This window comes from Rousettus aegyptiacus, unplaced genomic scaffold, assembly GCF_014176215.1.
Source record: "Rousettus aegyptiacus isolate mRouAeg1 unplaced genomic scaffold, mRouAeg1.p scaffold_m13_p_9, whole genome shotgun sequence".
Classification (NCBI taxonomy): domain Eukaryota; kingdom Metazoa; phylum Chordata; class Mammalia; order Chiroptera; family Pteropodidae; genus Rousettus; species Rousettus aegyptiacus.
The window spans coordinates 21,628,346-21,644,806 of NW_023416312.1; the positions used below are offsets into that span (position 1 = coordinate 21,628,346).

The 16,461-nt window shown below is 35.6% G+C and overlaps 1 protein-coding gene across 4 annotated transcripts in view; it reads left to right on the forward strand.

The window, feature by feature from the left end:
• The window catches only part of PRRG1 (proline rich and Gla domain 1), an 84,056-nt gene that overhangs the window by 47,385 nt on the left and 20,210 nt on the right, over window positions 1–16,461 (forward strand). For all 4 annotated transcript variants that reach the window (XM_016132732.2, XM_036226841.1, XM_016132733.2 and 1 more), the window contains exon 3: window positions 12,869–13,029. In XM_016132732.2, coding sequence (XP_015988218.1) covers window positions 12,869–13,029 — 161 coding nt within the window. The remainder of the gene's footprint in view (window positions 1–12,868; window positions 13,030–16,461) is intronic.

Here is a 16,461-nt window from a genome sequence, read left to right on the forward strand (position 1 = left end):
TTAACATTTTCACAAAGAGAATGTGAGGATTTTGCAAATGTGTATGTATAGGCTCACAAAGTACTACATATGTGATACTTGAGTTTTTATCTTTAATCATCTTTAAATGGAAATTAAAACTTTATTCTACCTTTTTATCTCTCTCTCTCCCCATCCCAGAAACTGGTATATTCATGACAAAATGACAAAAATTGCAGTAATCCACAGAAAAGCAATTTCTTGGGAATCTTCTTGCTTAAAACTTTTAGGGTTATTCTTTTTGTTACAATGTTCAAGTAGAATTTGATTTTTAAAACACCTGTTTTCCATCTGAGATTGTTTTTTTTTTCTGTGTCAGAACACACTATTGCATGTTCTAAGTGCTATAGTAGCAATTGATGATATTTATTAGCCTAATATGCAGTTATTGATGGTTAATTTCACTGTCTTTACCTTAAGAACAGAGCTTCTGGAAGAAATTCATCATGCTCTCTCAATAATAGCTAACCACATGATTCTCCTATTCCTTTTTACAAAATAGGAATAATATTTAGCCATGATTCTTCAAAAGAATTGATTTTACTTTGTTGTACAGGAAATAGTATGTAGAATAGCTGAATGCTAGCAAACAGGCGGGTCTTATTTGTGGAGAATAATTAAAAATACAAAGATACCTTAGCATTTTTTCTGTTTCTCCTCTTTCAGTATTTAGGCTTTGGAAATAACTTTTACCTAGCATAGAAGAAAATCCTAGGTCTATAAAATCTTAATCTGAAAAGTCAGTTTCATCTTCAGTAACCATACTTAATGGTAAGATGCCCTTGATGTTATAGTATGCATGCACATATTATCACACTATAAGATAAACAGTGGTAGTGCTGCCAGGTACAGCCTTTGTTTTCTCTATAAAAAACACAGCGGCATATTTCCTTTGGGTCCCTGAATGTGCCTGGCTCCTTTAGCCCAAAGAACTCTCACTTATCTAGACTTTGTGGAAGGAAAGATGGCTTATAACTACCATAGTAAATCTCTAAGCTCTTTGATTCACTGACAAACTACTGCTCAGTTGAGGCCAATCCTAAACTTTAACTCTGAGCATAGAGCTCCATATTTTCAAGTGGGGAATGAATATTCACACTGATAAGCTTTGTAAAGTGACTACCTAATAATGTAGTGCCTAATTTTATTTGACAGCTCTGTGGCATATAGTTCAAGTGCAGGCACACATTTAAAGGCAACTCATTATTTCATTTTCTGGCCTATATTGACTCTGAAAGTCTCTTTATTACAGTAGCATATTCATGCCTCAGCAGTTTAGACAATGTCACCAATTATTGTAAATCCTTATCTTCATTATTTTATAACAGTAATACGAATCTGTTTGGAGGTGACAACAGCCATTATTTTTTCCTGGCGAGTTTTTCTCACCAGAAAAACAAACAAACAAAAAACAAACAAAAAACTGAGCTCACTCTTTAAGGGTTGGGCTACTTTTCTTTTTTTAAACTCATAGCGCTTGATACTTTTTGTCTTTGCTGCAGTCCTGACGTTTACCTATTTAAGAACAAAATAACCTTTGGTAAATAAGTTTAGAATGGTTCCTTAGCCTTATCACGATTGACATTTTTTTTTAAATTGAGGCAAAATCCACATAACAGAATTGATCATGTTAAAATATACAATTCAGTGGCATTTAGTGCATTCACAATGTTGTACACCTGTCTAGTTCCAAAACATTTCAACATTTCATCACCTCCAGAGGAAACCCCATGCCCAGTTAGTAGGCGGTCACTATTCCTCCCTCTCCCCAGGCCCTGACAACATTGTTACTTGCTTTCTATCTCTATGGGTTTATATATTATGAATATTACATTTAAATGGAATAATACAACATGTGTGTGACCTTTTGTGCTTGGCTTTATTCACTTAGAATAATATATATATATATATATATTAGGTTTATCTATGTTGTATTAGTATCTTATTCCATTTTACAGCTGAAAAATACTCCATTGTATGATTATACCACATTTTGATTATCCATTTATCAGTTGGTGGACATTTGGGTTATATTCCACCCTTTGGCTATTGTAAATAGTACTGCTATGAATATTGATGGAGAAGTTTGTATTTGAATATGTTTTCAGTTCTTTGGGATATATACCTAGGAATGACTATTGACACTTTGGACCAGATAATTCTTTGTTATGGGGATTGTCCTGTGCATTGTAAGATGTTTAGCAGCATCTTTGGCCTCTCCCCACTAGATGCCAGTGGCACCTACCCCTCCAAGTTGTGACAACCAAAAATGTATCCAGACACTGTCAAGTGTTCCCTGGGGTGCAAAGTTGCCCAAGGTTGAGAATCACTGATTTAGAATAAAGGAAATCTTTAGAGATAAGCTGGAATTTACATATTATAATGTTTTTCATAGAAGTAATTTGAGTCTAAAAGAGAGCCTTTTATGGTTCTGGAAACCAAGGTATAGTCCTGGTCCTGTAATCAAGCAAGTATGTCCTTGGGTAAGTCACATAACCTCTGACCTTCAGTTTTCTTGTTAGTAAAATGAAGGGATTGAAATGGATCAGTGGCTTCCACTGTGCTCAGTGAAACCCCAGGTTTTCTAAAGGGGTCTTAGGAGTCATCATGAAAGAAAGAAGGAAACGAAGTGCTCCTGGTATGTAGCACCTCCTCTTCAGACAGAGCAAGCAAAAGTTTGAATTCTGCTATCATTTCTAGAGCAAATTCACATATAAACATTGATTTCACCAGTGAAAGGTCATTTCTGAAATCCATGTGCTAATTAACAAAAGCACTAATTTGTCGATGAGACTCCATTTCTTAAATCCATTAGACTCTGCTGCTCTGGGCAGGAAAGAATGCTGAATGCTATCTTTGAATGACATCTGAATAGCCACCTCTGGAATGTAGCTTTTTGATTAAATATAGTATGCATTCTATCAGGACAGTTATCTACTCTTAGAGTATAGATTACAGCTAACTATCACATAGATACTGTCATACTCTTTATGTTGACAAATTGTAAAGCATTTACTGTAACAGTTATGTATTTAAAACTTTATTTCATATTTGGTGAGTTCTATCTGCTTTTTTCTCATTAATTGGTGATTTTAGTTATAGTTATTTCCAGACAGAACTGTAATCAGTGTGGTTAGGGTCCATAAACTAAAAATAAAGTTTTATGGTTGTAAGAACTGTAGACACTAAGACTAGTGATATTCTTGCTGATATAATTGTGCCACTAGTGACAGGAGATGGATACATCTTTGGAATTCTCCTGCTTTTATGATTCCACCTGATCGTGTGCTTAATTTTGTGCAAATTAGACCATGTGCTAAGTCTATATTTGTTTGTTTCCTGTGGGTGAGGCATAGCCCCTAGTCCATAAATATCATGTGTTAGAGTACCATGTGTTTAAATCAGTTGTTGTCATTACTAGTAACTTGATTGCTGTCATCTCCCATTTCATAAATAATTCCTTTTGATAAGAAGGGATTATAAGGAAATATAAATTGTAAGGCTTCTTCAAAGAAAATTTGGCCTTTTATCTTCCTTTGTGGGAGAAACTGTTAGATCATGTCTCTGTATCTCATTATTTCTTATGAACCATAAAATCATTAGACAAGAGATATCTGAATATATGATCCAAAATTTGGCTTTTAAGCAAACCATATTGAGTTAATAAGACTCACTCTGAGAGGAACATGTTTGTTTTGTTTTTAAAGAATATTGACTTTATAGATTTACATTACCTTCTTTGTCTTCTCTCTTATAGAAATCCATTTTTGGCATTTTTTCCACATTTATTCCTGGAAACCTGCCTGTTATCATTTGGCATTTCATTGTATACCTCCAGTAGCATACAGATATATATTTTTAAGAGTCTTAGGTAATGATCGTAACCACCGTATTTCCTTAAGAAGCAGGTTCAAGATATTAAATATATTAATAACAATCATTTCTTCTCAAATCTTGTGACTTCTCATTCTCACTAGCTCAATTCTGTAACTTCAAATTATTATTTTTTTTAATATCTGAGTTTTTGAATGGGTTTCAGCTTCATAATTGCCATGAACACTTATGTTACATGCTATTCTAACTAAGCTTCAAGTTTGTGACAACCTGTTTGGGTACATGAGTCCCACCATACAACAAATTCTGAATAAGTCTACCTGCTATGAAAAAACAAACAAACAAACCATTTAATTTCCACAAATAGCTTATAGTGGTGAAATACAATTGGGAAATAATCTGCTTTTTTCTACCTTCCTTAGTAATAAGAAGATGATCCAAATAGCATCTTTTTAGTTTGTATAATTTTGGTTTTTAGTAAGTGAAATGTCACCTTGGAATGTGAGACTTTGTTTTTCCATGGAAAGTTATTTCTATCAGTCTCTGATTTAAAAAAAAATACTTTTTAAATACCTACTTCAGCAGAAAAAATCCTGAAGGCATTGTATGCATGTACAACTGAGTAAATAATAGTATCAAAATGGCTTAGAAGCAAGAAAACAAGGAATTATGAGTGTCACACTTCATAAGATTTTTCACATATCAATCTGAGCACAGGGTTGAGTGGAGAGGGTGCCTTGTTGATTTTCTCTTCTTGTTTATCTTTTGTTGTTGTTGGTTTGGGGGATGGTGGTTGCTTGGATGGAAAATAATGTATTCATATCCCAAAAGGGTTTGAATATGATATACTGCTACTAAACAAACATTTTTCCAGTTATAAAACTCTTCACAGTTACAACTGAAAGGACCTAGGAAATCATATACAACACCTTAGCTTCATAAAGTAGGACACAGGCAACAATAAATTAAGCAACAAATGTAGAATCATGCAGCCAATTTAGTGCCAGAGCTGGAACAGGAATCTGCATATTCTGACTCCAAAGTCAGGACCTTTTCACCATAGTACACTTTTCTCTTTCCTTGCACTTTCATTTGTCTCAGTACTGGGTTGGGGAAAGTGGTGAACATATGTTGACTTTCTTAGACTTCAACGAGATATTCTCAAAAGGCAGTTTTCATGTGACAAACAGAAGATTCAAATGAGTGGATAATTTAGCATGTTCTACAGTCTTTATGAAAAATTTACAACGAAACAAGATATTAGAGATTTATTCAGAAGAGAAGAACAGCTTTCTGGTTAATGGGTGGACTTGTTTTAGATTCAGTTGGGTGCAACATTTACACAACAATGTCTAGGAACAGACTTTCCATTCGAATAAATATATATTGTGAATTGCTGATGCTCATCTTGTTAATATGTGTTTAAAGCTTTTTATAAACTGTTTTTATGGAAATAGTTCAAAAATAGATCATATAATTTACTGCCTTCCTAAACAATATCCTAAACATCATATGATTGTTACTCATTTATTCTGTATTTCCTAAGTGCATTTTTATATCATCTTGGTAAATCTCGTTTTTCTTTTCACGGAATAACTGTCACTATGGCAGTGACAGCAAGTCATACTATTTATTGAGCATCCATTATTTGACAGGTGGTCCTGAACAAAATACTGTATTTACATTACCTCATTTATAACTGTGAGATTCACGCTGTTATTTCAGTTTTACAGATGGGAAGCTTAGGGTTTTTGCTTTCCTCACATAGCTATTTGCTCTAACAACTTTTTTTCTCACTTTTAAAATGTGTAACTGATGTGCACCACTTAACAAACTTGGAATACCAATGAAATTACATTTGTTACTCAAATTAAACAACCACAGCTCTTGGTAATACAAGAATGTCTGTCTTCCTTCCCTGACCAACCCTGTTCCTATGAGGAATTTAAGAACTCTAAGGTAACATATTGGGTCTAGAAGAATAGGCCCTGACTCTTGCATTAAAGAAGATAATGGAATGCTGGGTTCATTTGTATAAAGTCCTAATTCTCTCATTCTTGATATTCTTGTAGTGATTGCTGGCATATAGTCTTACATCAAAACCAGGGCTCCCAAACCAGGCTTTCTGGTACCCAGAAGTTTCAAGGACACTAAAGAAATCACTACATTTGTTTAAAAATATCACTACAGTAACTGAGGCATAGATTGCCCCAGGTGGGTTGGGAAAAGAGGAGGGTACCTTTCTACCTAGCATTTCACTCACTTGTGCTCACTCCATAATACAGTAGGCCTGATTTCCCAGTGTTTCAGCTGTTTAGTTGCCCTGTTGTTTGTTTTCATATCCCTGGCCTCTTTCCCAAGCTCATAGAGCCAGAGTAGCTAATTGAGAATAACCAACAACTGAGTGATGTGACTGGATGGTGTGGAGGACTACTCAGTATTGTTTTCCTGATATTTGTAACTCATATCAGGACAGCAATAACCCATCTGACAGGTTTCAGTGACTTTGAAGTTTAAGGGATCTGGTCTCTTTTCTCAGAGCAGGAACTTCCTAGCCCATTCAAGTTCAGTGTGCCAAATGGGTTTGGGAGAGAGTGGCAGGACTCTATCTGTCTCTAGGTCAGAGGTTTCCAAACTTCTGAGTTTTCCATGCCCTCAGTTGTGACAGTGATTTTTTTTTCATGGCAGCCAGGGGCCAAAAGAAATACTTAATAGTTCTATTTATTAAGTGGCTAGGTCCAAACAACTTAATATTTATATATTCTGATAGCTTAGTAGCTATTTGAAAAATAGTATACATAAATTGAAAGAACACAGTACTTTTATTTCAACCTTCAATAGCCATGCAGTTACTTACTAATAGGATGTATGTGCCTGTTGGGCACTGCACAATTTCTCAACCTAAGAATCAGATTGGATAGTGGAAGATATTGGATACAGGAAGATACCACCTACGTTTCCTATTCCACATTGATTTTTCACATAGCACTTTTTATCACAGCAAAAAATCCAGCTTCACAAAGGAAATGAATGTAGAATTATCTAATGATGAAACTTGTTGATGAATTTGGACCAAGAACTTTAAGGCAAAAATATATATAGAGAGAGCTTTATGTGGGGATATTTTTTAGTAATTGCAATCCGAGAGAAACCCCAGCTGTGTTCCAAGAGGCAAAGAAAGACAGAAAAAGAGGGACTTTCAAAAGGATTATATAAATTGCTTTGAAAGAGCTGTGATTGGTGCTGGCAAGCAAACTGAACTATGCTATACATGATTAATTGCTTATGTCTATTCCTAGGTGAAAATTTTATTTTTAATAGAGAATTCAGTAATATGAAATGAGTTCCAGGAACTGAATCAGGATGCAGCCACTGATTTAGTGCAATTCAAAAGTTCAGTTTCACATGGAAAAGGGAGTGAGTTAGCTCAATTTCCCAGAGGCCTCCCTGCTCCATTTTATATTGCTTTCTTGACAAAATCAACTTCATTTTGCTGTTTTTCTTTCACTCTGTGAGCTACCTTAACTTAGTAGTTTGTGTGGTGTCCAACAGATACTGAGTATCAATACATTTCCTTCAAAAATGTAAAATATCCTGCTCATTCTTTATGAATTTGCAGCAGCATCCTGGGGTACCTTGGTGTACATCTTGAGGTGCTAGTTCCTTGCTAGGCTAAAAAGCATCTGCTATGTCCTCTTCCCAGAAGAGTTGATGTTCAGTTACTCTACCTCTACACAACTATTAGAGGAAATTAAATGGTTCTTACAGAACAAAAAAATATCTGCTCCAAGGAGAGCACACATAGAAGTATTCTATGAATTTTGAAGGTAATTTCTCATGCTGAAAAAAAAAGGATATTCAAGTGCTGTCTCACTAGAAACTTTGCTGTCAGTGTATTTATTTCACAATCATATATTAAGTTTGTGGTGCTGTTTCATAATTAGAGGCATGGTCCATGGCTTCCTAGCTTCTAGTCACCCAGTCTTCCATTCTGCTTTTCATTTATTCCACACGTATTGTAATCTGTTCTGTACCAAGTTCTTTACTAGGTGTTATGAAAGATAGAGATTGGATCAAAATATTAATAATACATGATTCCTGCCCTCAAGAAGCTTAGTCTTGAGAGAGAACCAGATAGGCACATCAAAAATTATACAGTTAAATTGCTATAATTTAAGTGTACATAAATACTGAGAGTCTAATGAAGTGGGGAGTAGAATCTGGGGAAGGGTTTTAGAGGATGTTATATCTGAACGGAATAGGAGTTCTCTAGGCAGATAAAATACTGGAGGCAGTAAAATAAAAATTATGGAAACAGTAAAGAGCTTATTTGGGGAATGGTAAGACTTGGTTTGACTGAGGAATAAGGTGCATGATGGATACAGTTGTCAAAGAAATCACCCAATATCTGTCTCTCCCATCTGTCCCTTTCTTTCCATTTAGATAGCCACCATTCTAATGTGTGGTGTCATTATTTCTTAACCTGGTGTATTGTCGTAGCCTTTTGCCTGGCCTTTTCCTCTTCATTTCTCCTCATCCTACCTCCAACTCTGTTTCATATATGTTTTGTAGGTTATTCTTCCAGAAGTATCAGTCTGAAATTTTGAATGCTGTCACATAGTTTAATAGCTTAACATTAAGTGCCTCCATGACATGGCTATTTCCAGTTTCATTTCCCAGTCTTCCTATTTTGAATCTTATATTCTGGCCCTGCTGCCCAGCTCGCTATTCCTCATTTATGACCCTTGCTTGATTCAATACCAAGTCCTCACTTGCTGTTTTGTTTTCCTAGGATGTCCTTTGCCATCTTTGCATGTCCCAACTCTGCTAGTTTTTAAAAGACCAGCTCAAACATACTTTTCAGAGATCCTTCTCCAGGTCTCTCCCCCAGCCCCTAAACATGCCTACCCAGTAGAAATATGCCTGCCTTTTGACCTCAAAACACATCCGCCCTGTTAGGTCTTGCTTTAGAGCTCATTCTGTATCTTTTATCTTTGTTATCTCTTGCACTGAAGAACCTTGAGGGCAGAGGCCATCTGCTTTTCATCTTTGTGACTTGTCATGATCTCATTGTACATAGTCTATGTTCAGTAAATAAGTCTTAAGAAAAAGAATTTTGTTCACTTAAGAGAAAAATGTAAACCTTTGCAACTTTAAATAAATAATGACTTCTTTATCAAAATAAGACCCAAGGTGGGAAAACAAAAAAAGTATTAGGTGAGTAGAGATTTTTCCAAATTGGCATTAATTTTCAGACCTTATCCTCTGCTATTTTTCAGCAAATGTATGGAAATGATTTCACTTGGCAGAGATTTTTCGACATTAAAATGAGTTTTAGTATTCTGCAATGCATTGAAAATTTATTACACACTGTATATATTAGTTTAAGGCAGTAATTTAGGGAGTTCCTTGAGAAGCCATCTTATTTCACCTATTTTTATTATTTTGTTTTGAAGAAAAAGCATGGGTGACAGCTATTTGTTTTGAAATTATGAAAAAGTAGTTATATTTTTTCAGTAAACATACTTACTTTGTAGGTGAACATATGTGTATCAGTCTTAGATTTTAAATATTTTCTTTAACAAGGATCTGTCCTAACTGAATCTAAATAAGACAGATTTGTCTTTGCTTCCTTAAATGAGAAAAGTACATGCTTTGAATAATACCTCAGTGCTGTGTGCTCAAAGTACATTTACATTCTATATACTTGTCACATCATGTAATCTCTGATGAAGGCATGCACATGATTCCTGACAGCTGTGGGCTAACTCACACAATTTGATAAGAGGAAGAGGGAAGTGTTCATTTTTAGTTTCAAACATCACGGCTTTATTTTTAGAAGTCCAAATACAAACGCTTGCATTATGGAAATTGTCCGGTGTTTTAGGAACAGATAATCTGATCTTATCCCATAGATCCAAGCTGCTCCCTTTCCCTTTATTTTGTTTCCACGTTGAAAATATTCTAATGCTGTTATCATCCATTAGATTTCCAAATTATTTTGATAAGTATTGGCAAATACTCTGCCACAACTTCCTGTTCCTGATTATATTGCAGGCATAAGTAATCAATAACAATATCTTCCTTACTAGTCAGATTCTTACTCCAGGTGGTATCTTCTAATTGACCATATTCAGCAAACAAGATAAAATCTTGCCAGATATTGTTTCTAGAGTTCTCACTATTATATTACTTTGTCTCCCATATAAGAAATACACAGAAGGTGTTTGTAGAATGTTCTTGGTAGTTTGATTAGGTAGGGATTACAAGATCTGTATCCTGCTACATTGCCTTATAGTTGCTTACCTTTCTGAATTGGCCTGCTTTCTGGTTACAAGAGTTACAGGCATTCCTTGACACTCCCCCCCTGCCCCCTCCACACACTTTCCATGTAAATAGCATATAAGAAAATTATTTTATCTTAGGAGAATTTAGTTATTGTTGTTGTTGTTTTCCTTAAAAGCTCAAAATACATTATTGTTGTTTGGTTTATATTAAAGAAAATTGTCCCCAAAGCCAGGGATATTTTAGACTACATTAACATATCTATTGTGTTTCAAAACAAGGAAGCAGATAGTCCTGATCAGTTTTGCACTTGTCAGACCACACATAGAGTATTGTACTCAGTGTAGGACGCTGTGTTTTATGAGCTAAAGATGGTGCAGAGACTCTATACATTTTATATGACCAACAGATGAAAGAACTAGACATGTTTATTTTGGAAAAAAGAAGCCTTGAGGGAAATCAGTTACCGTCTTCATGTATTAGTTGGCCTTGTTATATAGCAGAGACTTACTTGTATGTTATTTTAAAGATCATAAGTAAAACCAGTGGCTAGGTGGTTATTAATTCAGTAAAATGTCCCTCATAAGAGGGCACTATAGTCAAATAAATATGACAAATGCATGTGTCATGTTCCTTTTCTGGAGATTTACAAATATAAAATATATACTAAGAGTCCTAAAAAGTCATTCAGCAAAAGATCTTTTTAAATATGTTAATCCCAAGAGACTCATGGCCATGGACAGTAGGCTAGTTGTTACCAGAGGATAGGGAGGAGGGGGAAGGTAGATGGGGGAAAGGGGGGGTCAAATATGTGGTAACAGAAAGAAATTAACCATGGGAGGTGAACATACAATACAATATATATATGGCGTACTGTTGAATTGTACGCTTGAATCTTACTGGATTTCATTAACCAGTGTCACCATAAGAAAGAAAGAGAGAGAGAGAGAGAGAGAGAGAGAGAGAGAGAGAGAGAGAGAGAGAAGGAAGGAACTGAAGGAAGGAACAGGAAGGTAACGGAAGGAAGGCCTTAAGGAAGGCCTGAAGTAAGTGAAGAAAGCTAAGAAGAAGAAAGCAAAGAAAGAAAGAAAGAAAGAAAGAAAGAAAGAAAGAAAGAAAGAAAGAAAGAAAGAAAGAAAGAAAGGAGGGAAAGACATATCAAAAAAATATGTTAATCCCAGCATTCAATAAACACTTTCCTCAGAACTAGTTCTCTAAGGAACTCACATTTGGGTAGTGGTTCTCAAATTATGGTAGTGAAACCAGCAGCACTAGCATTACCTGGAAACTTATTAGAATTGCAACTTTTGGGCCTCACCCAGACCTATGGAATGAGAAATTCTGGGAACTGGGCCCAGCAATCTTTATGATAATAAGTCCTCTAGGGGATTCTGATGCTGCTAAACTGTGAGAAGCACTGCTAGAAAATTCCACTTCTATTCTCCAACTCAATAGCTCCCTTTTAGTTTCCTTCATATCACTTACCATAATTGTTATTTGTAAAGATTTCTTCTAATGATATCACTCTATGGTTCATCTTTATAGATGGTTACCCTTCAGAGGTATGAAAGGAAGGAAACACTTATAGAAGGCCTACCATAGTTTTCAACCTAGTATAGGTGCTGTCTAACTGTTATCAGTTTGGATAGTTTAAAGAATCCTCAGTATAACAAATCTATATCTTCTAGAAAGTGAAATACACATTTCTATAATGAGCTAAACCTTAAATTCATTGCTATTGTTGCCATTTTTAAAAAGAACATTTACTGTTTTTTACTTTCTTCAAAATATTCTTTACAAAATATAGAAAGTTTGAAAATATCTTAAAGGACCTGTAATGTGCCTTCTCCCATGTCAGAAGTCCATAACATTAGAGAATTTTCTAATTTCTTTGTATTAGTGGAGATTAATTTCTGAATTCATTTCATGCTCTCCAAATGAGCATGACACTTTTAGAAAAATGTAATTGAAGTATAGTTTTAAATGAATGTGTAAAAATAAAAATAATTTCCCATAACTATGCATGTAACTATTGTCTTATTTAGTGTATTGGGTATCATAAATGTCCATTTTGAATGTTTATATGAAATGTTTCTATAAGTCATGCAGAATTTTCTTGTTCTGAAAGATAATGAAATGGGGTTGAATATACTAAAGTGTCACAATGTAGTTAAGTGAATTTAGAACAAAATTATTAGTGTTCTGTGGAATGAATTATGGCCAAAATTATCCTAATTTCTTGGCCCTGTCACCTTTTTAATATAAGTAAGGGTTCTCCATGTTTATATTGTTAGGTCAATTGGAGTTTTATTTGTATTTACTTTGAGGAACAAGACTGATAGTCCAGAGACGGATTTTGACTTGCTTGCTGCTGTCCAACAGCAGAGTGCCTGGAGGTATCCACTTACAGTAATGGGTATAAGTCCTGGTATCAGTTACTATATTTAAATACCCATGGTTGGCAGGAATGTGCTAAAGCGTGGTATAGCATAGTTAATTATGTCACTGTCCCTGCCCAGGGCAACTGCTACTGAAAGGACATATTCATATGAGGAGGAAGATGGCAGATGTGGTGTCTCAGAGCTAAAGATGACTTCATTGCTGACTCCAGGAGAGGTTTAGGGTGTTGGCTCTGTTTCCTAAAGAGCATGTAGCAGGTTTCATCTTGTATATTAACTTTTCACATGGCTTTTTATTATAATTTTTAGCTTATTATTGTGTCTCTTTTTAGTTTTCCTCATGGGAGAAAAAGCCAATTCAGTATTAAAACGCTTCCCAAGAGCAAATGGACTTTTTGAAGAAGTAAGACAGGGCAACATTGAGCGTGAATGCAAAGAAGAAATCTGCACATTCGAAGAAGCAAGAGAAGCTTTTGAAAATAATGAAAAAACTGTAAGTATATTGGAATTTTAAAAAATGTTCACAGATTTGCCTACCTTTTGGACGTATGTCTGAAATCTGCATTCCCAAATGGTGTACACTGCTATCAATTAAAAATTACCCTTGTGAAGAACTCTGAAAGTGGCATCTAAGTAAGAACACTCTGGGTAGGAGAGCTAGGTCCATGTCCCTGTACGTCGGTCTATCTTGGCAGGTCTCATTTCCATAGGACTCTGCTGAGCTGAGATTTATCATCTTAGCAAGGGGAAGCATTTATTTCACAGGAGGCTTTGTTCTGGAAAGTTATAGATAACATTGTCCCCTTACTCTGCCTAATCAGAGAGATACTGTGGAGGAAGCTAATAGATGCTGACACCGTTTTAAAACACTTTACTTCTCATACAACATAAAAGAAATACCTGAGCCCCCCTCCCTACTCTGTGAGAACAGTTCTTTTCACCTCTCTTTAATCCACATGCTATTCAAGGAGAGCAGGGGTGGGAAAGCACAGGCAGTGGCGTAAGTTCTGTGTCACAGCTCTGCAGCTGTAAATTGCATTACCAGAGGTGGCCATTTTATAAAGATCCACTCCTGTGCACCACGAAAATAATACTAGATGCTAAACAAGGGATGTCAGATATGTCTGTGTTAAAAGGGCATCAAATACATCTGAGAGGCAGCAGATGCAGAAATTTTAAATAAAGGAGATTTGATCTCATTAGGTAGAAAAAGACCCAGGGGTAATAGGAAAGAGCTCAAGGTTTAAGAACTCAAGGTTTTATACATTTCTTAAGTTGTTTCCTAAGTATTACTCTGTTGCTATTGTAAATGGGGCATCCTTTCCATGATATATTCTAACTGGTTATTATTTGTGTATGTGTAAGCTATTGATTTTTAAAACCTTATTGAGTTATAATTGACATACCATTAACCATACATATTTCAAGTATACAGTTTGATAAGTTTTGTGGACATTGCATTTATTTCCAATTTGGGGCTATTACAAACAAAACTGCTGTATTTGTGTACAGGTTTTTGTGAGGACATAAGTTTTTATTTTTCTGTGCTAAATCCCAAGGAGTACAATTGTTGGGTTGTATGATAAATATATGTGTAGTTCTTTAGGACACTGACAAACTAATTTGTTATTGTACAGATTACCATTTTACATTCCTGCCAGCAGTGTTTGACTGATCAGTTCCTCTGCATACTTGCCAGCACTTTGTATTGTTACTATGTTTTATTTAGTCATTCTGATAGGAATATAGGGATATCACATTGTGGTTTTAACTTCCATCTCTTTAATGTCTAATGATGTCAAACAACTTTTCATGTGCTTATTTTACATTTATATATTCTCTTCTGTGAACTCTCCCTTCACATCTTTTGCTTATTTTCTTTTTCTTTACATTAATTTTTCAAATTGAGATATAATTCACATACAACATTGTATTAGTTTTAGGTGTACAACATAATGATTCAGTATATGTATATATTGCAAAATGATTGCCTCAATAAATTTAGTTAACATCCATCACCACACATAGTTACAATTTTTTTCTTGTGATGAGAACTTTTGAGATTTACTATCTTAGCAACTTTCAAAGATGCAATATAATATTAACTGTAGTCACCATGCTGTATGTTATATCCCCATGACTTACTTATTTTATAACTGAAAGTTTGGGCCTTTTGACTTCATTCACCCATTTTGCTGACCTCCTAGCTCCCATCCCTACAACCACTCTTTTGATTATTTTCTAATTGGATTGTTTGTTTTCTTTTATTATTGAGTTTTGAGAGTCCTTTTTATGTTCTAGATTCAAATCCATTGTCAAATATATGTTTTGTAGGCTGTTGGTTTTTATGTGTTAATTGTATATCTTACTACCTTACCGACCTCTTTTATTACTTAAATTAGTTTTATCATTAACTCTCAAGGTGAACAGTGTTTTCAGTGCTTAACTCTCTGGCCTTTATGCATCTCAATGCGTGTATATATCCATTCCTGTCTGCAGAGACAGGATGCTGCATTTCAGCAATCTTTGATACAAATAAAGGAACTAACTCCTTTAGCAATTGCTTAAGCAATTCTCTGTGCTCTCCAGCATCACCTTTTCCTATTTATAGAGTAATTCTCATTAGCCTACACAACTTTTAGGGAAAAAAATTCTCTTCACCCCACATCCTCTTCCGACAGCCACCTCATTTTTTTTACCCCCTTGGCTTTTCTCTGTGCTCAGCATTAGAGCTCCATCCAGATAAGCCAACCACCTCTTTCCAAAATATCCCAGCAGGGCAGCTACAGTGGTTTGGAATCTGTCAGGCCACAATAATTGCAACCAAGCAATGTTTCTGAACTCAGGTGTGCATGCACACGTCAGAGGTCAACGTCACTGCGCCTAGAGTCAACCATATCACTTCTTAAAACTCTTCTATGCTCTCTCTATACTCATCCTCTGCTGAATTTTTCTAGTCTTGGGTCTTGAAATGCTAATGACTCCCAAATTTATCTATATCCTAGAGGGCTGTCCTGAACTGTATGACTAATTGCCTACTCAACAGTTCCTCTTTGAACTGAATATGGTTCTCAAACTAAACATAGGCAGATTTGGAGTCCTTCCCCCAAAATTTGCTCCTACCACGACCTTTCTGATCTCAGTAAGTGGTAACTCTGTCCATCTATCTCTTTGCTAAGTCCTAAACCTTGTTGTCATCCCTAACTCTTCTCCTTTTTATATCCTACACCCCGTCTACCAACAGTGTTGTTTCTAACATGAAAATGTATTTAGGACCTAGCCACCTCCCAGTCTCTCTACTTGTTACCACTTCACATCCAAGCTACCATTAATTACTTTTGTATCTATATGATTTCTTAGCCCCCTCCTCATAGTAGATTCTCAAAACAGCAGGCTAGAGTGATCCTTTCAAGCCTCTTCTCTGTAATGGCTTCTCATCTCCCTCAGTAAAAATCAAAGTGCTCAAAATCACCCACAAAGAGCTACATTATCAGTCCCCATCCCTCTCCACCCCACACACACTTCACCATGGCTGCAGTTACTTCTTTACCCCATCTCCTATGACACTCCACCCCTTATTGACTTTGCTATGGCTTTCTTATGGCCCCTGACAAGAGCATGGCTTTGGCACTTACCTATTCTTTCCAGATGGATATAGCTGAGCTCCCTCACCACTCTCAGGTCAAGTTCATTTTCTCCTTGAGGAAGTATCTTACCTTAAGTTGCAACCTTTGCCCCTTTTGTGAATTTCTTTTCTTCTCAGCACTTACCACCATCTGACATCTGTTTGCTGTATTTGTTTATTGATGCTCTCCCCCTAGAACTGTTAGGTCTATGACAGCAGCATTCCTCATATATTTTGTTCATAGCTATGGTCTTTAGCATATAAAACAATGCTGGCACATAATAGGAATTAAGTAAATAT